This window comes from Salmo salar, chromosome 11 (assembly GCF_965601325.2).
Source record: "Salmo salar chromosome 11, fSalSal1, whole genome shotgun sequence".
Lineage (NCBI taxonomy): Eukaryota > Metazoa > Chordata > Actinopteri > Salmoniformes > Salmonidae > Salmo > Salmo salar.
Window position 1 is genome coordinate 14,792,984 of NC_138301.1, and position 27,017 is coordinate 14,820,000.

The 27,017-nt window shown below is 45.6% G+C and overlaps 2 protein-coding genes across 5 annotated transcripts in view; one reads left to right on the forward strand and one right to left on the reverse strand.

Annotated features, from left to right (window-relative positions):
- Nucleotides 1–6,486, forward strand: part of LOC106562039 (protein C-mannosyl-transferase DPY19L3) — a 40,375-nt gene extending 33,889 nt beyond the window's left edge. For all 4 annotated transcript variants that reach the window (XM_014126567.3, XM_014126565.3, XM_014126566.3 and 1 more), the window contains 2 exons: nt 898–1,056; nt 1,796–6,486. In XM_014126567.3, the coding sequence (XP_013982042.2) occupies nt 898–1,056; nt 1,796–1,999 (363 nt within the window). In that variant the 3' untranslated portion in view covers nt 2,000–6,486. The remainder of the gene's footprint in view (nt 1–897; nt 1,057–1,795) is intronic.
- A 1,047-nt stretch (nt 6,487–7,533) lies between these two features.
- Nucleotides 7,534–27,017, reverse strand: part of si:ch211-186j3.6 (neural-cadherin) — a 232,342-nt gene continuing 212,858 nt past the window's right edge. The window contains exons 29-33 of the mRNA XM_014126570.3: nt 21,720–21,984; nt 20,851–21,031; nt 19,894–20,138; nt 12,652–12,806; nt 7,534–10,372 (exon numbers count right to left, since the gene is read on the reverse strand). Of these exons, the coding sequence (XP_013982045.2) occupies nt 9,848–10,372; nt 12,652–12,806; nt 19,894–20,138; nt 20,851–21,031; nt 21,720–21,984 (1,371 nt within the window). The 3' untranslated portion in view covers nt 7,534–9,847. The remainder of the gene's footprint in view (nt 10,373–12,651; nt 12,807–19,893; nt 20,139–20,850; nt 21,032–21,719; nt 21,985–27,017) is intronic.

A 27,017-nucleotide genomic window follows, 5' to 3' on the forward strand; every position in this document is an offset into this window, starting at 1 on the left:
GACGATGCTATCAAGGAGAGGACACCACTTCCGTATACCTGTGCTGTGATATTAGCATGGAGGGGACGTCAACCGCGGCGGGAGAAATGGAGTCCCATAAGCCTCAGCATGAGAGCATGCCATCAGTCACTTATATTTCCTGTCTGGCTTTCCCCTCAGTTTAACAGAAGCGTGCGACTTTATCAGCCAGACAACGCCATGTTTTCATCTCACCCAGGGATGGCAAGTAGCATTTGTCAGATGCATAGATGAATTGTGGTGGTGTGAACCGTCGCTAAAGCTCGTTAGACAGTGCAGCGCGTGGGGCTAGGTGAGGGGGAGGCAGGCAGACAGGAGAGGAGATGGTGCACGGCTGCTGGATGGTTGGGTACAGAGCGTTCTGCCACTCTGTGGGTGGTGCTCTACGGCGTGTGATTCTGTGTCGTGCGGCGGTGCGGGGCCTCACGAAGCTCTGCAGGCAGAACTCTGACTAATGAAGCTCTGCAGCTGTGGGAGGGAGAAGCGAGGGAGGGCTCGCTCCTCAGGTTCGGGGGCTCTGGCTCTGCCTGGGGGACGTGAGCGGAATGCTCCCTCCACACCACCCTGCTGCGCGTCTGTCTGCCACTCAGCGTCACAGAGGGGTCAGCCCCCAGCACCAGCACGGCCCACTGTTAACACTCATCACAAGGTCTCTCATAGCCAACTCTCTATCAATAAGTCATGCCTGCCTGTGTGTGTGTGTGTGTGTGTGTGTGTGTGTGTGTGTGTGTGTGTGTGTGTGTGTGTGTGTGTGTGTGTGTGTGTGTGTCTATCTGAGCCCTGTGTTGTACTGTGTTGTCCTCCATGTTTACGAGTGTGTGTGTGTGTGTGTGTGTGTATTGTCCCCTGGGTGTGTTTCTCTCCTCCTGGTCGTTTCAGGTGTATCAGATCTACGCCCATCAATCCCCAGAGGAGGTCCACGGGATTCTGCGCACGGCGGGGGCTGATTTCGTGGTGATGGAGGACAGCATCTGCTACGAGAGGAGGCATGGCCGGGGCTGCAGGCTCCGAGACCTGCTGGATCTGGCCAACGGACATGTAGGTGTCATTTCTGGCAGGGTTTGGGATTCTGCGATGTGATGCCAGCTATTTCACGAATGTATGACTGCACGTGTGTGCATGTACACGCGTGAGTGTTTTTGATGTGCGTTTGTTTGGTTAAAATCTACTTTTTTTCCGAGAGCTGATAGGAGAAATATTGATTGGACCTCTTCAGTATGAGAGAAATGGAGGGAGGGATAGATTCTTCGGGTGTTTGTGAGAGTGAGATTGGGATGGGGAGGGTTGTTTTGGGTGGGTGTGCGTGTGTGTGTTTGCATGTGCTCTCTCTAAATCACATGTTGTCTGTCAGCCTCTGTCAATCATAGACACATCAAAGTATGATTGCTTTGAAAGGGCTCAATTACAGGCAGCATCGGGTCTGGAGATTCATCCTCCTCTGATCTGCGTATCACCGCTGGTTGGAAGATGTATTTTCTCTCCTCCCGCTTTTGATGCTAAGAATAAATGAGTCACTGGTTATTTGGGTTTCTGGAGGCATGCTTGCCTTGCGTAGTCTCATCCTTCCCGAGTGGTGAATGTGGGGTTAGTAATGTTTCACTGCATGTGAACCCCACGTCCACATCACGTATTGATTGGCTCAACTCAGAAATCTTTGAGAGAATAACAAAAACTGATTTTTTTGGGGGGGTCAATTATTGAATTCCCTGGATCCTTGTGGTACAAATCTAACTCAAGGGTACTATTTGAATGCATCTAATGTGCCTTTTTGGATTAGATCATGGATGGCCCTGGGGACAACGACCCAGACTTGGTCCACGCCTCCCACCCTCGCTTCTGTGAGTCCGTCAAGACAGACGGCCCTGCCTACACAGCCCTCTTCACCCGCGTGTTCCAAAACAAGACCTTCCACGTCTACAAGCTGAGGAGGGGCAAGAAGAGAGCCAAGGCCGACAGAGAGCCGGTGGCCATGCAGGATTAAACCCAGTAATAAGACCCTGGGTTACCCCATAAACAACCCCCGCCCACCCATATCCAGCCCGCCCGCCCAGTCTCCGACTCAGCCTCCTGCTCCCTGCCATGTTGATAACCTGATGACTGCTCTGTGCTCCCTGCTCTCTGGTCTACTCAACTTCATCTGGAACCATGGCTGCACCCTCCCTCCCTCCTTCCATCCCTCCCTGCGCCACGGCAGCCCGAGGCAGGTAATCACGGCCGGCTGACACGGCGCTGATTTGAACAGCGTCTGATTGTGCCGGGCGAGCAGATGAGCACATGCATATCAAACCAGGGCTTTGTGTCAGGAAGCTCATGTTTAAACAGGAGAGGAAAATGACGGCACATCACAACAACATTCACGGCTCTCTCTCGCGTTCACCCGGACTAAAGGGAGAGCAGAGAAGAAAGAGGAGAGGGACCTTTGAGAGGGAGCTGATTGAAAGCTAGAGCAGCGGGGGTAATTATTGCGAAGGCCAGTCTGGTCTCTTTGGTGGCTGGGTCTGCAGCCTGACTGCACAGCTGCACCCTGTTCCATTTCCTTGTTTTTAAACCGTGCCATGTCTCGTCTCCACTTGTTAATGAGGACTCCTCTTTTGATACTCTCTCACAGAAACACAAAGTTCTGCATAAGTTGTCAGTTGTGGTGGATCAAGGGGAAGTGGCATTCTCATTGTAATGCATAACAGTCCTATCACTGTGAAGAGTATTTGCTTGTTCATTCCGTTGCATTGAAATTGGATGTTTAATTTAGGAGTTGGCTAATAAAAGAATGTACGAGGGAGAAGTAATTTCATTATGTTTGCCTAATAAGTGCATACTAATGTAATGTTTTTGAGCATTGACATTCTTAATTTTCATATTTATTAATAATTCAGTTTAGATGCATTGGTCATTTAAACCGACAGTATTTTTTGAAATGAGCAAACGCTAGAGCAGATAATTTATTAACTGTGTGTATTCGCTCACAACGCAACACCACAGAATCATATAGTATTATGTAGAAGGACAGCATTGTGGGTAAACCATGGCCACTGGTCAATGTTGAATTAGGTGAATGATTAACATATTCATGGCAACTGGTCTATGTAGGGCTGGCTAACATACAGTGGGCATCAGAAGTATTCACCGCCTTGGATTTTTTTCACGTTGGTGGGTTACAAAGTGGGATTGAAGTAGATTTAATTGTCATTTTCCTGTCATGGATTTACACAAAATACTCAATAATGTCAAAGTGAAAAGAATTTAAATAATATAATGTATACAGATTAATAAGAATTAAATGACTAAAATAAAGTTGTTACATATAAGTATTCACCCCCTTTGTTTAGGCATGCCTAAATTAGTTCAGGAGTAACATTGTGGCTTAACAAATCACAAGTTACATGTGAAATAATAGGGGTTGACATTATTTTTTTAATGACTACCCCTTCCTCTGTCCCCCATACAAGGTCCCTCAGTCAAGAATTGAATTTCAAGCACAGATTCAACTACAAAGACAAGAGGGGTGTACGACGAAGCAAGCTACAGTAGATCTACTCAGAGTTTTCTAAAGCTAGCCAGCTTCTGTTGCTTTCCCATTCCAGCTCAGGCTTCATCCGTACTACGACGGGGGATATTGCTTGTCCGTCTACCAAACTCTAGCAGGCTTGAAACTGCGTGTGCCTGTTGCACGTGGCTAGTCAAACACCAAACTTTTCACTGAGACAATGCTGAAACATCAACCCATGGGAAAGTCGGTGCCATACTTTCATTTGTGCCAAAAATCAAAATGGAAGGATCTAGCAAATTCAGCGGGCGTTCGTGTGAAATAGACTTTTTGAAGTGCTGTCTTTTTATTACTTTGGTGTGGTTATCAACACACGTAACTTTTCCTCCACTCCTATTGATAAAATCATTGTATTAAGTCATATAAATGTTTTACTGTGTGTGAAGTTTCAAATGCATTTGTCATTACTAAATGTGCAATGTGATTAGTGTGACCATGTTAAAATACCTATTTGGATAGTCCCATCTGTAGATGCTCTACAGACGGTCATACTGTCAATATGCCATTAAGGTCAAACTATCTGTTGATAAGTAACTGTGGTTAGGGTTATCTTACGGTCAGGGTTATGTTTAGAATAAGGGTTAGTAGATAGTTAGTGGAAATTTTACAGATGCTTTACACACTACCCACCCAAAACACGGCAAAGGAATACACATTTTGGCCTAAATGCAAGCCTTATGTTTGAGGCAAATCCAACACAACACATCACTGAATAACTATCCTTATTTTCATCATGGCAGGGGCATGCTTGACATCGGCAAAGACTGGGGAGTTTTTCAGGATAAAAATAAATGAGATTGAGCTAAGCACAGGCAAAATCCTAGAGGACAACCTGCTTCAGTCTGCTTTACACCAGACACTGGGAGAGGAATTCACCTTTCAGCAGCACCTAACCTACAACACAAGGTCGAATCTACACTGGAGTTGCTTACCAAGACAGTGAATGTTCTTGAGTGGCCAAGTTAGTTTTGGCTTAAATCTGCTTGAAAATCTATGGCAGGATTTTAAAACTGCTGTCTAGCCATGATCACCAACATCTTGACAGAGCTTGAATGATTTACTGTAGAAAATAATCATTTACAAAAATCGAGGTGTGCAGAGCTCTGAGATACTTACCCCAAGAAGACTCACAGCTGTAATACTTATCTAATCAAGGTATAAAATAAAAAAATGTCATTAATCTAAACAATATATACAGTTGAAGTCGGAAGTTTACATACACCTTAGCCAAATACATTTAAACTGTTTTTCACAATTCCTGACATTTAATCCTAGTAAAAATTCCCTGTCTTAGGTCAGTTAGGATCACCACTTTATTTTAAGAATGTGAAATGTCAGAATAATAGTAGAGAGAGTGATTTATTTCAGCTTTTATTTCTTTCATCACATTCCCAGTGGGTCAGGCGTTTACATACACTCAATTAGTATTTGATAGCATTGCCTTTAAATTGTTTCCCTTGGGTCAAACGTTTCGGGTAGCCTTCCACAAGCTTCCCACAATAAGTTGGATGAATTTTAGCCCATTCCTCCTGACAGAGCTGGTGTAACTGAGTCAGGTTTGTAGGCCTCCTTGCTCACACTATTTTGTGAAGTGCACCAGTCCCTCCTGTAGCAAAGCACCCCCACAACATGATGCTGCCACCCCCGTGCTTCACTGTTGGGATGGTGTTCTTCGGCTTGCAAGCCTCCCCCTTTTTCCTCCAAACATAACGATGGTCATTATGGCCAAACAGTTCTATTTTCTTTTCATCAGACTAGAGGACATTTCTCCAAAATTTACGATATTTGTCCACATGTTCAGTTGCAAACCGTAGTCTGGCTTTTTTATGGCAGTTTTGGAGCAGTGGCTTCTTCCTTGCTGAGCGGCCTTTCAGGTTATGTCGATATAGGACTCGTTTTACTGTGGATAAAGAAATGTTGTACTGGTTTCCTTCAGCATCTTCACAAGGTCCTTGCTGTTGTTCTGGGATTGATTTGCACTTGCCGCACCAAAGTACATTCATCTCTAGGAGACAGAACGCGTCTCCTTCCTGAGCGGTATTGACGGCTGCGTGGTCCCATGGTGTTTATACTTGAGTAATATTATTTGTACAGATGAACGTGGTACCTTCAGGCGTTTGGAAATTGCTCCCAAGGATGAACTAGACTTGTGGTGGTCTACAATGTTTTTTCTGAGGTCTTGGCTGATTTCTTTTGATTTTCCCATAATGTCAACCAAAGAAGCACTGAGTTTGAAGGGAAGCCTTGAAATACATCCACAGGTACACCTCCAATTGACTCAAATTATGTCAATTAGCCTATCAGAAGTTTCTAAAGTCATGACATTTTCTGGAATTTTCCATGCTCTGTAATTATAAGTGAAATAACCTGTCTGTAAACAATTGTTGGAGAAATGACTTGTGTCATGCACAAATTAGATGTCCTAACAGACTTACCAAAACTATAGTTGTTAACAAGAAATGTGTGGAGTGGTTTAAAAACGAGTTTAATGACTCCAACCTAAGTGTATGTGAACTTCAACTGTGTGTGTGTGTATATATATATATATTGACATTAGAGTATTTTGTGTAGATAAAAAAAAAAATTATACATTTGAATCCCACTTTGTAACACAATAAAATGTGAAGAATTCCAAGAGGGTGAATACTTATGATATGCACTGTAGTCTAAATCCTGATGTAAACAAATTCAGACTTAACAGGGAAAGTCAAATGATTAAATACTGTTAATAGTTAATGTGTGTTATTTTATTGCATATTGGCAATGTGGATTGCATCATGGTATTATTTAAATATTTACTTTAGAGTATGAAAGTGCCTACAAAGTTGTCTATTTCATCTCTGTGTTGATGTAAAATATGTCTGTTATTGAACCTAACAGTTGCTTGTAGTGCTGAAAAAGGAAATAAAAAATTTTACACGTCATTTTCATAGTTGTATTTTGCATGATTTAAGCTAAATGTCAACTTGAGAGACTTTACAGGGCAAAATCTTACAGGGGGTTTAAATATCAAATAGGCATCATTTTGGGGATTGAATGCAGACTGATTACATGAACGTTTCCAATATTCTGTCGACCGCATCAGATTTTGTACCATCTGGAAATCATTCAAAGTCATGATGACAATTTTCTATGGCCCAGTCTTCATTACTTAACACTGTGTTTAATCTAAAAGACACCCCTCTGCTAATCTGGTGTTTGTGGCATTTCCTTTCCTATTGTTCTGTGTCTGTCTGTTCACCCAGTAAATGGGTTGGTCCTGTTTGACGTGCCGGTGGAGAAATTGCACTAGTTGGTGTGGGATATCATGTTTTATGTTGTTTCATCTTCCTTGTGAATGCAGTTTGCCATTGATCAGTGTTCCATTTTCTCTTCGAAAATGACTTTTGTTTTCTCTGTTGCTTTGCATGAAAAAAAATGTTTTCACATGTGGTATTCTGCTGTCATCATTTGTCCATTCTTTTGATGTTCACACCAACAAATTCATTGCAAGACAGAATCTCCATCATTGCATTTATTCGAAGTCCAAAAACAAGGTATCTTGCTTTCCTAGTTCTGTATACCATAAACCAGGCATCATCGACTACATTCAGCTGCGGGATGTTTTTTTTTTCTTCTTGAGTGGATGGTCAGGGGGCAGGAACATAATGACAAATAATTTGTAAATTGCAAATTGACCGCAAGAAGCCCAAACAGATATTTCAAACCTTGCTTACATTTGTATACAATCACAGACTCTATTATGCGTGGGGATACTTGGGAACAGATTTCCAAAATTTAAATAATTTGGAGCTGATTTCCTGGTGTTTTTACATTTTTTTTTATATAAAACAATGACATTTCTGCTCAGAAAACTTGGAGCACAAAAATAAAACCACACGCGGGCCAAATTCGACCTGCGGGCCACCATTTGGGGAACCCTGCCATCAACTCACATCATGCTGTATGCAAACAATCAGGAAAATCACTGATTCAAATAAATGAATCTTTATTGAGAAAAAAGACTGATGCAAATACAAAACACCAAGATATCTATATTCAAAGCCGGTCATGATAATGATAAAAAAAAAAGATAAGTTCACTTTTTCTTAAAGAAGCAGTACGTGATCCATAGTTCTTCCATTTACACATTAAAAAAGCAATGACTATCTTCCTATATACAAATGAGGTAAAAACATAACATTCCACAATATGTTTGTATCCATTAGACAATGTTGAAGCCATTTATGATACAAATTAAAGTAGAATCTTTTCTCTCCAACCCAGAGAGAAATCCTGTGAATCCCAAACACAATCTTCACATTTTAATCATTAGTATTTTTACTATCTCCTCTATAAGCCAGGTTCCTGGCCAACCGTGCTCGGAGGATGAATCAAAACTCCATCCCTTGAGGAGCTTTTGATGTCTATGAAAAAAGCATTGCATTGCGGCAGCGTTCCGTTCCCTCACCTCCCCATCCTATTTTAAACTCACGTTGTGGCTGCCTTCAGAAAATTGGCACGTTTGAAATCCATAATCAGAATGTCGACTTCTCAATCGACTTTTAAAACTCCCATGATCCTTTGGTTTACAGCATGACAGCGCCGCCATCAACTCCCATTAGGATTAGTGCGCTGATGTGTTTTTAACACACTTCTACCCTTTACTGTTGTGCCGTCACGCTCAACATGCAGCGTCTCTGCACTGATTTATTTTTAAAAAACTAAATCAAAATAATGAGAAGGGTGTGCTGATGCTACCTCGAAATACATGAAATACAACATTGGTGTTAAGTCTATCGCAGAGGAAGGTAACATTACTTCTTATTTATTCCATTTGCTGTGCAACAAACCATTTCCCAAACCCTTTCCTGTCTCCTTCTCTACTCCCCATGGAGCCTCACAGCTCCTCACACAAGCACATTTAACTCAGAGTCCCGGAGGTGCTTTGAATCAGCACAAACTCTCCCTCCTTTCCACTCTTCCTCCCTTCTGCATTCTTTGGCTAATTTCACCTCCACTCTGCACTCCTCTCTCAAAGCAGAGGTGAACAACACAAATGCAGTGAACGCTGGCTTCTGAAGGGTTTTTAGTTTGGGCAGATTGGTCCTGGTTTATATGATAGGGGGGAACTGTTTGTGGGGGCATCATCCTCCAGCTTTGGGGAAGATAAATAGCTGAACCCCACTGGGTGAGATCCTTAGTGTGAATACCCATGTAGCTGGATCATTTCCCTTGGATCGTTCAATCTGCTGGGCTCATACTGTTTACTGTGAACGCCCCCACCACCTCTTTAACACAACTGGTAAACACTCCCTTCCAGACATATATCAGTGAACACAGTCAACTATAGCTGCCTCCACGATCACAACGCCATGGCAACAACAGCGAAGGTCAGAGGGTGTCCACTGTCAATTCTATAGGAGGCTTTGGCGCGACCCTCTCTGCACTTTTTTCACCTTGGACCGATGAATGTGTCATTTGTATTCATAGCATGGCCCTCTGCCGCAATGGTGGTGTTCAGAATGTTTGGTATTCCTGAGAAAGAAGGTTAAAGCTGAGAAACAGAAAAGGCCCTTTCCTCAGCTCCTCTGTCCTTTCTATTCTTCTCTCCAGCTTGATTTCTGAGCTCTCTCCCTCCGGTGAATATTAATGAATGGAGGGGAGAGTGAAGTGAATAGAAAACCAAATCAAGGAAGGAGAAGTTTAGGTATAACACACGAGCACAACTGTTGACTGTTGACTGCACACCCAGCAAAGAGATTTTGGAAAGAGAGCCCACTGGAAGGCCACAGAAAAGATCTTCCTGTATCAAATGTCTAAGCAGTTTTTAAAACACTGATGTAACACAGACATAGAGAACAGAATATGGTATATCAAGGGCCAAGAGGTGTGAGGCAATCCTCGCAATTCATTTCACTGACAAATATAATAACATTTTCACCCGAATCATTGTCAACCGCAAGCCACTACAATAGGTCTGTGTGTCATGCTCGGTAAGTGCCATAATTAATCTGTCCATGTCATTGATTGGCAGCTCCCATTATCCGGTGAACAGTGAGTCTCAGCTATAGGCCTGGTTAGGTTAACATCAGTCCCAGCCTCAGCCTCGCTCTAGGCCCGTTTAGAGGAAAAACCCTGTGGAGAATAAGTCACTCCCAGAGAGGACAAGCTCTCCATCAGTCTCTCTCCTTCCTGAACTTCTCTCTCTCCTCCTATGCTTCCAATTAGTTTACTGTAGCGCTGTAGTTTCCTGCTGTTTGGTGGTCTCTGCAGCACGGTAGCTTGGTCTGTCTCCCTCAGCGTTCAGAGGTCGCTGGCCTCGGTCTTCTCGTAGAGGGCTTTGAGTTTCTCGAAACGTGGGCCCCAATCCTTCAGGGAGTCTTGGCCCCTAGCCGTGTCCTCCTCCAGCCCGGCTGAGCTGAAGGAGCTGAGGGACCCGGCCAGCGAGCCTCCCCCCTCCGTGGAGAACACCTGCAGGGAGTCGAAGGGGGCCGACTCTGGGGCCTGGTCAGCGTCCCGGATGATCTCACACAGGTAGCGGGCCAGGTCCTGGCTGGAGAAGGACAGGCTCTTTCTGGCCAGCAGGAGGGGCCTGCTCTGGCCCTGGGCGGGGGTCCTGGTGGGGGGCACGTCCCTTCGCAGGGTGGTGGTGAAGGAGGAAGGGGCGGTGCTGGCGCTCAACCTGCTAAGAGTGTCCTGGGGCTGGGGATGTTGGTGCTGGGTGTGGGGGTGGTGATGTTGGTGGATGGCCCTGGAGCGGCTGTACTGGACAGACTGGGCCGGACTGGGCTGGAGAGACTTCTGTAGCTCGGCCATATCATATGCATTCTACACACACACACACACACACACACAGAGGGAGAGAGGATGGAATGTCAAAATAGAGAATGGAAAGGAGGAATAAATGGACAGATGGAGCAATGGAGAGTATTTTCGTATTTTATTAGGATCCACATTAGCTGTTGCCAAGGCAGCAGCTTCTCTTCCCGGGATTCAAACAGAAGTGAAACATCACATCATAGAACGGGATGGTGAGTGAGGAGAAAAAAAGAGCAGAGCTTCCTCTGCATATGCTCTACCTGTCTACATTTACACTCTGTCTTCATTCTCTCCCTTAGTGAACAAAATCCAGATTCATTCTCTGCTAGTGGAGAGGTGACAGACCGTATTAGCCGAATACACTAAGTAATCTGAGGGAATGTGAAGGGGGCGAGGGGAGTATTTCACTTCAACAGAGCACGGTGAAATATTGGACGAGGGCTAGAGAACATCCATTTTTATATAACACATAATCACTTCAACATTCATATGATTCAGGCGAGACTGATTCACCCTCGTTACCACGGCAGCGCTTCACTCTGGAGAGATGGAAGCCCGGGCCCTGGAGGAAAAGAGGATGGAGGAATGGTAGAGTGGAGGAGTAAATGACACACGGGTGGGTGTGCTCTGTAATTGATTACCTCAAATAAAATGTTATTTGTCACATGCTCCGAATATAACAGGTGTAGACCTTACCGTGAAATGCTTACTCACAAGCTCTTAACCAACAATGCAGTTCAAGAAATAGAGTTAAGAAAATATTTATTGAATTAACTAAAGTAAAACATTTTTATAAAATCAAAAAGTAACCCAAGAAAATGACATAACAATAACAAGGCCATATACAGGGGGTACCGGTACCAAGTCAATGTTCATGGGTACAGGTTAGTCGAGGTCATTTCTAAAGTGACTATGCATAGATAAACAGTGAGTACCAGCAGTGTAAAAACGGGGGGGTTCAATGTAAATAGTACGGTGGCCATTTGATGAATTGTTCAGCAGTCTTATGGCTTGGGGGTAGAAGCCATTAAGGAGCTTTTTGGTCCTAGACTTCACGCTATATAGGTCCTGAATGTCAGAAAGCTTGGCTCCAGTGATGTACTGGGCTGCATGCCCTACCCTCTGAAGCGCCTTACGGTCAGATGCCGAGCAGTTGCCATACCAAGCGGTGATGCAACCGCTCAGGATGCTCTCGATGGTGCAGCTGTAGAACGTTTTGAAGATCTGTGGACCCATGACAAATCTTTTCAGTCTCCTGAGGAGGAAAAGGTGTTGTTGTGCCCTCTTTACGACTGTCTTGGTGTGTTTGGACCATGATAGTTTGTTGGTGATGTGGACACCAAGGAACATGAAACTCTCGACCCGCTCCACTTCAGCCCCGTCGATGTTAATGGTGGTGTGTTCGGCCCGCCTTTTTCTGTCGTCCACGATCAGCTCCTTTGTCTTGCTCACATTGAGGGAGAGGTTGTTGTCCTGGCACCACACTGCCAGGTCTCTGACCTCCTCCCTGTAGGCTGTCTCATCATTTTTGGGGATCAAGCCTACCACTGTTGTGTCGTCAGCAAACTTAATGATGTGGTTGGAGTTATGCTTGGCCACGCAGTCATGGGTGAAAAGGGAGTACAGGAGGGGACTAAGCACGCACCCCTGAGGGGCCCCAGTGTTGAGGATCTGCGTGGCAGATGTGTTGTTGCCTACCCTTACCACCTGTGGGCGGCCCGTCAGGAAGTCCAGGATCCAGTTGCAGAGGGAGGTGTTTAGTCCCAGGGTCCTTAGCTTAGTGATGAGCTTTGTGGGCAATATGGTGTTGAACGCTGAGCTGGAGGCAATGAACAGCATTCTCACATAGGTGTTCCTTTTGTCCAGGTGGGAAAGGGCAGTGTGGAGAAAAGTGTACAAAGCCTGTGTGCTGCTGCAGCTCTCACATCTAAAGATCCAACAGAGGACCTCTTAAAGGATTTCAGCATCACTAAGCATCTGATAATCACGTTATGTGTCATCGTGTGTAAGGAGTTAATGAATATACAAACACTCCACTAGTTTCTTTTTAGTTGGAGTAGGAGGTGAACCAGAGTGAGAAGGTGTTACAATGCCATGGCGGGGAAGAGGAGTGTGCTTAAGCTAGTGTGGTACCCATAATGCCTAGCCTTAAATCCAACCGGAATTGTTTCACTTCACCGATTCAGTCTGGAACTGCCTTCATTGAAACAGTTTGTGACAAGGGACAACAAGGCACTGTATCACATTGTGTGTAAGTGTGTAGGAGACATAGATGTGTTAGCTCTTACCTGGTCCTCCTCTCCTCCTCCTTCCTCATCGTAGTTGAGCACGTTCTCTCTGATGTCCTCCCAGCCGTCATGGTGAGCTGACACGTGGTAAACGCCCTCCTTTAGGCCCTTGTAGCTGCGCCAGCGGGTGTACAGGAAGATGCCCAGCAGCAGCACTAGGGGGTGCCGGAGAGCACAGGACGAAGAGACAGACGCACGGAGAGAGAGAGAGAGAGGGGAGAGAGGAGAGAGAGAGAGAGAGGGAGAAAGTGAGAGAGAGAGAGTGAGTGAGTTCCTGGTTCAGTTTGATTAGAAGTGACTGCGTGAACCGTTTCCACTGCGTTGATTTGACATTGCATTATCAGCATGATGGCTGTGCTGAGAGGTCTGACAGGTGGAGTGCTGGCTGACTGCTGGGACAGCTACTCAATAAGGGCTCTCTCTGCAGAGTTGCAAGTGGTGTTCTCAAAATCAATCCTCCCCTATAGACTGCTGTGACCTTAAGAGTATATTATCTACCCATACAGTTCTTCTCCATAAATCTCTCTATACTGTACCCCTCCCTCCCCCTTCCGTCACACCTTATTTGACTCAACCTCTCTGCTTTGATCATTCCTCAGATTTCTTCAAATTCCTTTTCGCTATCTCTCTCTCCCTCTCAATTGCCCTTATTTGTTTTGGTTCTATCTGTTGATTGTTGTGTGCTCACCTATCATTAGTTTGATAAGGTGTCACTTAGCAAGGGGACCAGGGCGACAGGCTGAAACAGATCGAATTGAAATCTCCCAATTATCAGGGCAATCTCTGAGTGAACTCTCCCTCTTCAGAAGTTTGGTACTTGTGTACCCAGCCAGAAACAAGCTGCAAAAAAAAAAATCTATATCAATTTACGAACACAATGTTCACCCTCCTCGCACACGTGTCACAAGCAAATCAAGTCGCTTTTTAGAGGGCTTTGTGGCGCTGGGTCTATTGCACAGGAATAGGCAATCCCATGTCTGTCTGTTACTCTATTACTCCTGTGAAATGTTGCAATTGTCTTCAGACAAGAAGACATGTTCATCTACGTGAGGGTGAGGTTTTAAAAAAGTCTCAGAGATTGACACGTTTCTTGTTCTTAGGTGTGGGAATAGGCTGTATATCAAGTTGTGTGATATCTCAAGACCACTGTCTCTAGCTCTGAAACACTGTGTTTGTGTATGCGGGTCTGTCATCACTTGGATTGAGAGTGTTGTGTGACTAAGAGAAAGGTTTCTCTGAAGTTAGTTCAGGTCAGCTCTCATAGAGACTTCCCTATTTGGGTTGTGTGTCTTCAAAGGCCTTCTCCGATTTAGAGATGTGTGTCTGTTCTCTCCAGGAGAGGAACTGTTGCTCTGATTACCAAGCAGAGGAGGTCTGAGTGGCTGGCTAGCTGCAGTCTGCCTCCACGCCTTTTTCCCTCTCTCCTCCTCTCCTCTCTTCTCATCCTCTCTCCTCCTCTCGTATCAGAACCCTACCAAAGTCTGCACTATCGATTGCATCACCCAACTAACGACCTCACACAAGCTTCTCCGTAACCCTAAGATAGACAACATACATCCCAATGTCTAACACGCACCACCATCTAATACCAGGTTATGGAATATCACTAAATATGATTTATTCTGTCTGTACCACACTCATTAAAAAAAATCATACAGACACTGTAACTGGCATGTGCATCATGCTGAGTCCTGTGATGCATTCATAAATAAAAAATTAAAAAAGTAATCTCACTGAGGAATGTTTGTTTTTCTGCACCACTTGGGGACTTTTTGAGTGGGAAAAAAAGTTGCAATTTACTAGTCAGGAAATACCTAATTATAAGACAAGTGTATAATTCCACCAGGAGCAAGGCATAGTGTTTTGCATACCGAATGGCAAAATACTGAAACAGTTACATTTCTGATTTCAGCACTAATGCCTATTGTGTAATGATAGCTAGATTCTGTATACAGTAATGCATGAGGACAGTATATACTGTAGACTTTTCTTAGCTCAGACCCATATGAAAGTGGATAAAGGAAGAAAAGCCTGTTTTCCTTTCTCCTCTGTTACACCATAGTGAGAGCATCCCCGTAGCGAGAGCATGGCGCGATGAGAATCTCAAAATAAATCAATCCTAGCCAATAATGAGCAGGCTCAAGGCCATCAAACTATAATGCTGTTTGCTGCAGCGAGCCTAGCAAAGCCTGCTCTCGCGCCGTCCATTCCTCATTCTATTACTAAGTGTCTGTCTTTCCATTTCTCTCTTCCTTTCTCTCACTCTCTCCCTTGTACCCCTAATCCCTTTCGCTGTCTTTCGGTGTCTTGTGTACCTCTCCCTCCCTGCCGTCCCTCCTTTCTCTGTCATTCTCTCTCACTGTATTTCTGTCCTCTCTCATTGACTCTCTCTCTCTCTCTGTCATTCTCTTTCACTGTATTTCTGTCCTCTCTCATTGACTCTCTCTCTGTCATTCTCTCTCACTGTATTTCTGTCCTCTCTCATTGACTCTTTCTCTGCTCCACTTTTTGCTCATCTCATACCTCTATTGGCTCCAGGTTATCACTCACTGGCTAAATGGTTTGCCATATAACCCTCATTCCATCCCTAGCAAAGAGCCAGCTGAGACTCCAAACCCACCTTGAAGACTCTTAATAAAGGTTTTCAAACGTTTCTTTTCCCCCCCAAAGGATAACCCTTTTGGGTTCCAGATAGAACCCTTTTTGGTTCCAAGTACAACCCTTTTGAGCTCCATGTAGAACACTTGGTGGAAAGGGTTCTACATGGAACCCAAATGGGTTCTTCAAAGGGTTCTCCTGTGGGGACAGCCAAATACCCTTCAAGGTTCTGGATAGTCACTGTAAGACGCCACACTGTGAATAGCAACAGGTCCAGAGACACCTTCAAAAGGCTCCAGCCAACATTGCCGTCTAACAGCTGTGGCATTTGTGCCTGTCACCGTGGAAACTAATCCGGATACAGGCAGGACGACAAAGAGGAGACATAAAAGAGGGATATCTTATAGAGTTGTATTCCTCTCTCTGACTGAGACTACTTTTTCAACCCCACCTCACAACAGACTCAGACTTTAGGATGAAAAGCTAAACTAATCTGGAACTGTGTGCAGGACAGAAGGGATTAGGCCGAGCCTACACGCCCGCCCGCCCGCCCGCCCGCCCACACACACACACACACACACACACACACACACACACACACACACACACACACACACACACACACACACACACACACACACACACACACACGTCAGACTGAACATTCTGACTTCCCAGTGTGTGTGTGTGTGTGTGTGTGTGTGTGTGGTGTGTGTGTGTGTGTGTGTGTGTGTGTGTGTGTGTGTGTGTGTGTGTGTGTGTGTGTGTGTGTGTGTGTGTGTGTGTGCGTGCGTGTGTGTGTATGCGTGCATGCGTGTGTGTGCGTGCGTGTGCGTGTGTATTTGGCGGACGTCAGTGATCCAGAATTATCAGTCAACACCTTGAAACAGTGGAGAACCAAGCTGTTCCATTCCTTTCACCATGAATGTTCAGTGTGTAGCCTCACCTGCCAAATTTACAGTCTCTTAGAACCTGTTGTTACACACACAGCTGGTAGCCAACACTCAGTACCAGTGTAGTTAGCAATCTAAACATTCTCTCTGTAGCCATATAGCTTAATGATGGATAATGGAGATTGTATCTTGCTAGAGATCAATACATTTTACATTTAGTCAATAACAGGTTTACTGTGAATTATTGGACTAACGATGTAGGATATGCAAACCTCAATCAGCCAGCAGTTCAGTAACAAAGTAGGAAGAAGACACAACATAAATATTACTGATTAAAGACAAAGAAACCTTAAGAACAAAGGTTGAATCAGAACAATGGAAATGAGAGAGAAAGAAGAGGACAGGAGTATGGAATTCAAATTATGAAGACAAAGGGGTTTTGAGAATAGTGTTTAAATATGATTCAAATATCTTATGGCACAGGGCTTTACATAGTGATAAAAGGATGCTTGTAATTCACAAGTCAATTCAAAAGTACATGGAATAGCATCCCTCTACTCTGACATTCGTCCGCTGAGTAAAATACACTCTCACAAAAAATGTTTAGAAAAGGGATTCAGGTAGCAGTTGGTGATGTGACTTGCTATATGATTTCATTTAATAAAATGTATCGAGAAGTGCATCAATCTCTACTTCAGATAAGACCCGTGTGCGTTGTATTGTGTGGATTGCCCTGCCCATTGCCTTTCTAGTGTCGTGATTTGAGCTGCAATTTGGTTTAATAACCATGAATAGGATGATGTGTGTGAGGCTTCTCCGTATCTCCCTCTCTGTCAGACCCAGCGGTAGGTTCATTCAGAGTTCTGACTCACTGTGTTTTTATAAGGAGCCCTGGCCGCGAGGAGAGGAGGCTGTAAGACACTGCTCGTCAATTCACTTCCACATCGGTAACCCTGAGAGTTTTCACGGACAACCATCCCCCAAACACAGCCTGGCATCACATGGCCCAAGCAGTCCAGCTCCATGGGTAGCTAGATTCTTCTCACGGACGGAGAGGATAGGCTGGCAACCACAGCCTGGTACCCAATCAGGTACCACTACTATTAAACAGGGATTTATTCTGTACATTCCACCATGTAGCTCGTTCTTTCCGTAAATTCCTACTTCTGTACATTGTGGACTCTGTGCCTTTTGCATTGGTCTCTTGTCATTGAGGTCACTGGACAACCTTGAAACATCTGCAGACTAACAGACCATACTCATGCAGTAGATGACGTCGTTCTACTGTAATCGTTGATACGCGCCCATAACGAGCCCTCTGGCACAGTGGTGTAAAGCCAGAGCATAAGCTCCTGTAGTCATAGGTTAGAGCCCGCTGGATGGCTAAGGGACATACTGAGACATACAAACAAACATAGCCAGAGGAGAGGCTGCAAGTCTGCAAAAAACGAGGCATTAATGCCTATTCGCATTAGGGGAATAGCACAAATATCAGGAGGTATCTGGAGAGATGTCCTCTCTGCCCCTCAAGATAAGGCACCTTGGTAGCACACAACCCGGTGCACTACAGCTGATATTATCTCTGTGGGTCTATGGGCCTAAACAGATCATTTAGGGCTACACACTCATCTTTATTTATAGATTGATCATTGATCTAACAAGCAAGGACCCTTTAACTGAGCCTGTAGCACCACCCTCCTACAAAGGAACACCTACCGCAGTCAAAAGGCACAGCTTATTCCCAACAAAAATCACTTTGCTTTTAGTCTACGGCAGCAAAACTGAACACTGGGTAATTTTCACGGATGCAATTTGTCCCTCTCCAATACAGTTCTGGCAAGCTTTACTGAGATCTATTTTTTTGGACGAGGAGAGCAGGCCTCCTGCTATTTCCTTACAGCTGTAGCTAGCTGAGAACGTGTGAGAGTGGGGATGTTCCTTCTGCATCCAGCGGAGGAGGGAGGTGGGTGAGAGGAGGAATTGGAGTGGGTGAGGAGGTGGAGGCGTATTGCGTTCGCATCATACCATAAACCTATTAACCGTTAAAAAAAGGAAGCTTCAAAACGAGATGCTTTTTGTTCGGCTTAATGTCAAGAGAGCCAGAGCCCTTTACTCTCCCAGTTATTCAACTGCTTGGATTCACTCCAAACAAACTGGATTGAATGCAACTGGGAAGAAAACCTCTCTCTCGATACTTAAGTTGCTGTGAGTGGAATGCTTGGCTGATTGAAATTCTATCCAAAGCCGTAGTGCATTGATCTCAATTTCTTTGGGCTTCGGTAAACAGCACATTGTGCGCCTACAAATCAAGTAATTAACACGTAAAAAGCAACAGTGGCTGTGGATGATCAAGGTCATGTTGCCTTTAAAATTAAGCAAAGGTACGAGAGGGGAAATTATCATTTGAGTTTAGCAATAGTTTTTGGTCTGCCTTGAGCGACGGCTAGAAGTTGAACGCCCGATGAGGATAGAGGACAGGACAGCCAGACACGTTCAGCGCATGTCTGCTATGGTGTGTGGTCATCCACGCCCCCTCCCAAAATGGCTGCTGTGCCATTTCCTCACCTTGCATTACTTGACATAGATCCAGAAAAACTAGATGTGTAAATCTAGTAAGTCCAGAACTGGCATAGTCCTTGGCTGACACTAGATTGACCAAAAGGCACGTATCAATGTGGACTACTGAGTACTGGTCAAAGGTCAAAGGGACTCATTATCACTGCCTGTTATAACTAGAGTATAAGCTGGACCTTGCTACCATAGGATGGTCCATACGCTCCCCAAACACTGTCACTGTTTGACTCAGGCATTTCTACTAAACCTGTCAATGGACTTACAGTACAGTGCTCTACCTCAGCTGACAGAACGATAGGGGAGACGGACATGACAAGAGGTTGAATGGGAAGAGGAGAAGAGTCAAGAGGGAGGATTTGATGTCCAGTGTTACCATGGAGATGACACAGACAGGCAGACAGACAGAGAGAGAGACAGATGGACGGGTGGCTGGCAGACAGACAGACAGACAGACAGACAGACAGACAGACAGACAGACAGACAGACAGACAGACAGACAGACAGACAGACAGACAGACAGACAGACAGACAGACAGACAGACAGACAGACAGACAGACAGACAGACAGACAGACAGACAGACAGACAGACAGGTGGCAGGTGGTCGATCACCACAGCCAGAGCAGGCAGTAGTTGGTATAACTACCTATCAGAGACAGAGCAGGCAGTAGTTGGTATAACTACCTATCAGAGACAGAGCAGGCAGTAGTTGGTATAGCTACCTATCAGAGACAGAGCAGGCAGTAGTTGGTATAACTACCTATCAGAGACAGAGCAGGCAGTAGTTGGTATAACTACCTATCAGAGACAGAGCAGGCAGTAGTTGGTATAACTACCTATCAGAGACAGAGCAGGCAGTAGTTGGTATAGCTACCTATCAGAGACAGAGCAGGCAGTAGTTGGTATAGCTACCTATCAGAGACAGAGCAGGCAGTAGTTGGTATAACTACCTATCAGAGACAGAGCAGGCAGTAGTTGGTATAACTACCTATCAGAGACAGAGCAGGCAGTAGTTGGTATAGCTACCTATCAGAGACAGAGCAGGCAGTAGTTGGTATAGCTACCTATCAGAGACAGAGCAGGCAGTAGTTGGTATAACTACCTATCAGAGACAGAGCAGGCAGTAGTTGGTATAGCTACCTATCAGAGACAGAGCAGGCAGTAGTTGGTATAGCTACCTATCAGAGCCATGAAGCAGATGCAAATGGCGAACAGGGAGCTGAAGCTCAGGCCCACGTCGTCTCGGTAGATGGCCAGCGCCACTTCGCAGTGGCGCCCCCGGTAGCCCTCGGGGCAGTGGCACGTGAACTTGGAGGGCGACTGTGCCACGCAGGTGCCCCGGTGGCACGGCCGCCTGGCACACAGGGTGTAGACGCAGAACCTCCCCGTACCGTTCAGCTTCACCATGTGGCCAGGGGGACACCTAAAAAAAAGATGCAGGGAGGAGCAAGAGGAGACATTAGAACATTTGGTTAAAAGAGAGGGATAAAACAGGGGTTAGATCTCTGATTTCCTGATTCTATTTTGGTCCTCCACCGTATTCAGAGGATAGCGGATAACACAGTGTATTGATCCAAATAAATGCATCTCAATGAAATAGCTACTCATGATTTAGACTATTTTCCATTTTCCACCCAAAGGTTACGGTGTGGTAGCTCTGCGATTCAGACACGCACAGACACAGAGACACACATCGGCATACACACGTATGATGTGAAACCAGTAGGACTCACACAGAGCATTAAACCAGGCTGATGAGCAGCAGTGAGGATGAGCAGCCTGCAGGCTGTTGAAAAACATTATGTCCCTGTGACTTTCTACAGCCTCTTAAATCACCACCATTACCAGGATCAGAGAGAAGAGCTAGACCAGGGGGCCTGGGTTGAATAGCTGCCCACACACTGCCTGGCAACATTTGACTAAGGCATGTCTACAGCCAGCCCTGCAGGACTGAGGTGTATCAAAGGGCCTGGTTTGACTGATGGGGGATGACGGGAAGTTTGTCTAAGATTGAAGGCTGCGAGAGGATGAGGCACTGGCATCTGACGCTGTAGTCCTTGAAGGAGACAGAGAGGGCCTCAGTGTGTTTGTATGACATAGAGAGAGATTTGATAATTGTGTCCGATTGTGCGTACCTGCACTCATGGACTCTCCAGAGGTCAACGCAGGTGAAGGGGGGGCTACACTGGTTCCTCTTGCAGGAGTCAGAGGAGCAGCCCACGGAGAGCCCCTGGGAACTGACCACGGAGACCCCGTCTCTGGACTGGCCATCCAGAGGCACGTATCGACCGTTCAGCCTCAGGTCCCGCATGCAACCTTGAGAGAGAGGAGAGGACAGTATGATAATCAAGCACACACACACACACACACACACACACACACACACACACACACACACACACACACACACACACACACACACACACACACACACACACACACACACACACACACACACACACACAAGGACACGCTCTGCCACACAAACACACACCACTTGCTTTCTTTGCCATGCTCTGACACGCTTACAACACTAGTCTTTCAGGGACTAGTCTTTCAGGGCTTTTAAAGTCCATTTAATAAACACGCACACTGTCTGTTTCTGCCTGAGGCAAAGCTGCCTGACCACCCTTGTATTTGCACATTCTACTGTCTCTCTCCCTGCATGTCACATGCCATTTCCACAGCACTGCAGAGCACTGCACTGCATACTCTCATAGCCGCCTCACACTTTATCTATCTCATACTAACCTCCCCTAGGGCAGCCATCAACCCCTAACTCTAAAGATGCATCTGTGTGAATTATTCATTCCCCAGTCATATGAATCATTTATAATCGGCAATACAATACTTTGTAATGTCACTAAAAAGAGGATTATGAATTGATAAAGCCCATAATTCTGGCTGCACTTTATTAGAAAGCTATGTTCTCCAACTGTCACTAACTGTCTGCCTCGCACGTCCAGCCTTTCCCATCATGCCCCATTCCCTGCAGTCTTCTCACCCTGGAAGCTCTTGTTGGAGCCTGAGGGGAAGGCGTTTCCCAGCATCACCACTGCAGGGTCGGTGATGATCTCTAGGCTCCGGCTTGGAGCCGCACTGGTCTCCCGTCTGCCCCCGCCCCCGTCCACACGCAGGGTCAGCTCGTTGTCGAGGCGATCCAGGTAGACCTCGTGCCACTCGCCATTGTCAAGGCGATAGGAGGGCAGTGTGAGGTTGTAGTCTCCATCTCCCAGGTTATAGAAGACAGCCAGTAGGCCCTGGTAGATCTGGAGGAGAGGAGACAGTTATAGAAGACAGCCAGTAGGCCCTGGTAGATCTGGAGGAGAGGAGACAGTTATAGAAGACAGACAGTAGGTCCTGGTAGATCTGGAGGAGAGGAGACAGTTATAGAAGACAGACAGTAGGTCCTGGTAGATCTGGAGGAGAGGAGACAGTTATAGAAGACAGACAGTAGGTCCTGGTAGATCTGGAGGAGAGGAGACAGTTATAGAAGACAGACAGTAGGTCCTGGTAGATCTGGAGGAGAGGAGACAGTTATAGAAGACAGACAGTAGGTCCTGGTAGATCTGGAGGAGAGGAGACAGTTATAGAAGACAGACAGTAGGTCCTGGTAGATCTGGAGGAGAGGAGACAGTTATAGAAGACAGACAGTAGGTCCTGGTAGATCTGGAGGAGAGGAAAAGGTTATAGGAGACAGACAGTAGGTCCTGGTAGATCTGGAGGAGAGGAAAAGGTTATAGGAGACAGACAGTAGGTCCTGGTAGATCTGGAGGAGAGGAAAAGGTTATAGGAGACAGACAGTAGGTCCTGGTAGATCTGGAGGAGAGGAAAAGGTTATAGGAGACAGACAGTAGGTCCTGGTAGATCTGGAGGAGAGGAAAAGGTTATAGGAGACAGACAGTAGGTCCTGGTAGATCTGGAGGAGAGGAAAAGGTTATAGGAGACAGATAGTAGGTCCTGGTAGATCTGGAGGAGAGGAAAAGGTTATAGGAGACAGATAGTAGGTCCTGGTAGATCTGGAGGAGAGGAAAAGGTTATAGGAGACAGATAGTAGGTCCTGGTAGATCTGGAGGAGAGGAAAAGGTTATAGGAGACAGATAGTAGGTCCTGGTAGATCTGGAGGAGAGGAAAAGGTTATAGGAGACAGACAGTAGGTCCTGGTAGATCTGGAGGAGAGGAAAAGGTTATAGGAGACAGATAGTAGGTCCTGGTAGATCTGGAGGAGAGGAAAAGGTTATAGAAGACAGACAGTAGGTCCTGGTAGATCTGGAGGAGAGGAGACAGTTATAGGAGACAGATAGTAGGTCCTGGTAGATCTGGAGGAGATGAAAAGGTTATAGGAGACAGACAGTAGGCCCTGGTAGATCTGGAGGAGAGGAGACAGTTATAGAAGACAGACAGTAGGTCCTGGTAGATTTGGAGGAGAGGAGACAGTTATAGAAGACAGACAGTAGGTCCTGGTAGATCTGAAGGAGAGGAGACAGTTATAGAAGACAGACAGTAGGTCCTGGTAGATCTGGAGGAGAGGAGACAGTTATAGAAGACAGACAGTAGGTCCTGGTAGATCTGGAGGAGATGAGACAGTTATAGAAGACAGACAGTAGGCCCTGGTAGATCTGGAGGAGAGGAAAAGGTTATAGAAGACAGACAGTAGGTCCTGGTAGATCTGGAGGAGAGGAAAAGGTTATAGGAGACAGATAGTAGGTCCTGGTAGATCTGGAGGAGAGGAGACAGTTATAGAAGACAGACAGTAGGTCCTGGTAGATCTGGAGGAGAGGAGACAGTTATAGAAGACAGACAGTAGGTCCTGGTAGATCTGGAGGAGAGGAAAAGGTTATAGGAGACAGATAGTAGGTCCTGGTAGATCTGGAGGAGAGGAGACAGTTATAGAAGACAGACAGTAGGTCCTGGTAGATCTGGAGGAGAGGAGACAGTTATAGAAGACAGACAGTAGGTCCTGGTAGATCTGGAGGAGAGGAGACAGTTATAGGAGACAGACAGTAGGTCCTGGTAGTTCTGAAGGAGAGCGGGAGAGGAGAGGGTATAGGGGTTATTGACGTCAGACTACTGCTGGTATAGAATCGCAAGAGTTAATACTTTTTTTTATCATTGAAGATTCCAGAGACCCCTCTTAAGTCCCCCCCCCCCAAAAAACAACTATTCACGACCCAGAGAGTTAAGATGCAGTATACATGCAGTAAACAAAGCCAATAGCAGTTGGACAATCCACTCAATAAACCAACATAGCCCTTCTGATACACAGGCAGAGGACATCAATGTGAAAGCAGACTAAGGACGGAGATATTAGGGAAAGGAAAATGGCAGGAGGATGATGATTCTGTGACTCTGGGACCATGAGGAAACAGTATAATCACTGAGAGCTGGATCTGATAAGACCCTGCCACACACTAACTGAATTAAACATACCGCCTCCGTAATTGAAAACATCAGGGCCTGGGGAATTCAATATGCCTCCATTTATTCAGCAACTCTCTTTTTAACTTTTCCTCTAGAGGGTGGGTCATCTGGGCTCTATGACATACACTCACTTTCTGGGCTTCTCACATTTTCAAAGAACTTCCTTTCTCTAGCATCTACACATCTATCTCGGTCTCTGTCTCTCTCTACATCCCTCTCTCTCTCTCTCTCTCTCTCTCTACCTCTCTCTACATCTCTCTACCTCTCTCTCCCCACACCACTACCTACATCTCTCTCTACATCTCTGTCTCTGTGTCTCTACCTCTCTCTCACCACATCACTACCAACCTCTCTCTACATCTCTCTCTCTCTGTCTCTCTACCTCTACCTCTCTCTCTCCATCTCTCTCTGTCTCTCTACCTCTATCTCTACCTCTCTCTCCCTCTTCCGCTCTCTCTATCTCTACCTCTCTCTCTCTCTCTCCATCTCTCTCTGTCTCTCTACCTCTATCTATCTCTACCTCTCTCTCTCACCATCTCTCTCTCCATCTCTCTCTACCTCTACCTCTTTGGCCTATCCTTATCTTTGTACTTATCTCCCTCGTTCTCGTTCTCTATCTCTCTCCACTCTGTTTCACAACAACAACAACAAGCTCCATTGATCTCAGCCCCAATCCAGCAAGCCTGAATTTTTTTTAATTTATTTTTTATGCAACATGCTTTTCTCTTTCCTTAAATCTTGAAAAGAAAACGAATTCCATTTCAGCCTGGCACGAACGATAACCACTTGACTTTCAGAGAGCAATATTCATTTAAGACGAACAGTTTATTTGCAGCCAGGCACGCAGATCCAAAGCGAGGCGTGTGTTAGTCTACGGGCCATTGATATAGTAAGAAGCAGCCTTCATTTCGATTTAAAAAAACGTCCTGCGAGGCTCCCACTGAGCATAATTTGCAAACATTCAATTTTATTCCACCGCTGATGTCGACGTAAACAGTGGTATGAGACGAGCAGAAAGAGAGGAGATGGGGGAAGAGTTTCTCATGTATACCTGGACCTCTACTTCCCCCCCCCAAGCTAAAAGGCTACAACTGTGAACTGCTTACCTCCTGATACACCATCCCATCGGCTGGCTCAGATGCATGAGAAAAAGCAGTGAGCTCCACTAAGATGGCTCCAAGGTTGTTTTCCTGGTGAGAGATTGCTTACTTCAAGGTTTCCTAATGAACTATTAATTATCTTTAGACATCGGTGGGATGGATCTTTTACCAGACTAAGCGAGTGTTGCCGAGGCACCTCATGTTCCCCCCCCCCCCCCAATTAAAGCTGAATGGGAATGTGCTCCGTTTCCTGCTCTCTCTCTCTCTCTCTCAGGTGGCGACTGGGGTTCGGGATGATGCCAATTCCCTCTACTGCACCCAGCGAGTGCTACTCTAGCCCCAATCTGCAGTAGTAAGAATACATTTAGATGGAGTCAACATCTACATCCAATAACCCCTATGGCCAGGGTTCAGGTGAAATGAAAGTGTGAAGATGAAGCCAGGGTTTATAACTGGGTGGGAATAAGGTTGAGGTATTTTAACAAGTCTGTGAATGCTTATGCGACCTCTGTCTTATCCCCGTGTACAGTATATTATCTCTGTGTACAGTATATTATCTCTACATCCTTCCAGATCAGCGGCCTCTTTATTACTTTCAAAAGTGTTCTACATAACCCCCAGCTGGCTGAATGAAGTAGCTGTCTCATCAGACAGTACACTGATCCGTGCTACCTACCCATTCACACACAGTGTATTGGCAGAGAGAGAAAACGGCTATCAGACAATCAGAAACATTTCTGAGCTTGGACACACGTGGGATCCAGTGCATCTCTCATAATCTAAGGCATCAAGGCATAGATTATGGCTCCCCCATGGCTCAGTTGGTAGAGCGTGGTGTTTGCAACGCCAGGGTTGTGGGGTCGATTCCCAAGGGGGGCTAGTACAAAAGAAAAATGCATGAAATGAAATGTATGCATTCACTACTGTAAATCGCTCTGGATGGAGGGGAGGACACCTGACAGGCACAATATGCTCCTGAGTCTATATTCAGGCTACCAGACAAGAAGTATTAATTGACAGGAGGTTCAAGGTGTCTCCTCCCATTTGTTTTACTGGTGTTAACAATGTTAAAATGGCATTTACCATCCCTATTGTCTGGCTGGTCTTCACCAGGGCTAGAAGTGAAAATGAATGCTAGCCTACCGACTGGCCACAGACAGTCAATTCAATGTCTATTCCACATTAGTTCAATGTCACTGAATTGAAATGAAGCGGAAACAATTTTGATTCCACCAGTGTGTGCCCAGTGGGTACCCTTACAGATCAGAGACACCTCTCTCCCAAGAAACCCCAGGAGGCATCTGCTCCATCAGGACAGAGGACAAGAAAAAAGACAGAGGGAATGAAATAGGAAGTGGTCTACCGCTGTGAGGCTTCAACCACATGAGTCACACTGTGAGCTGCGCTAATGAAATCTCTAACCTGCCACTCCGGAGAGCGAGCAGCACATCTCCGTGCTCTCCTCACGCCAGTCTGATGGCGTGCAGATAATTAATCAGTGACGATTTGGAGAGGAGAGCGGAGAGAAAAACCAAAAGCTGCAATCAGCAATCTAAACACGCCACTGGGAGGTAGGTATTCCTCCTAAAACAAGGAGTCCATGGAGTGTGGGGGCGCATCTCAAGCTCCTTCTGAAAGCCTCCGCGCGCTGAGCGTACATTCAGCCAAGAGAAACACATGCTAATGTGGACTGAATAAAATCAAACACCGCACTGTAGCATTGCACTTCTGTTGTGGGTTAATATCGGAGGATGTCTGCAGAATTGATGCAATTCACACTG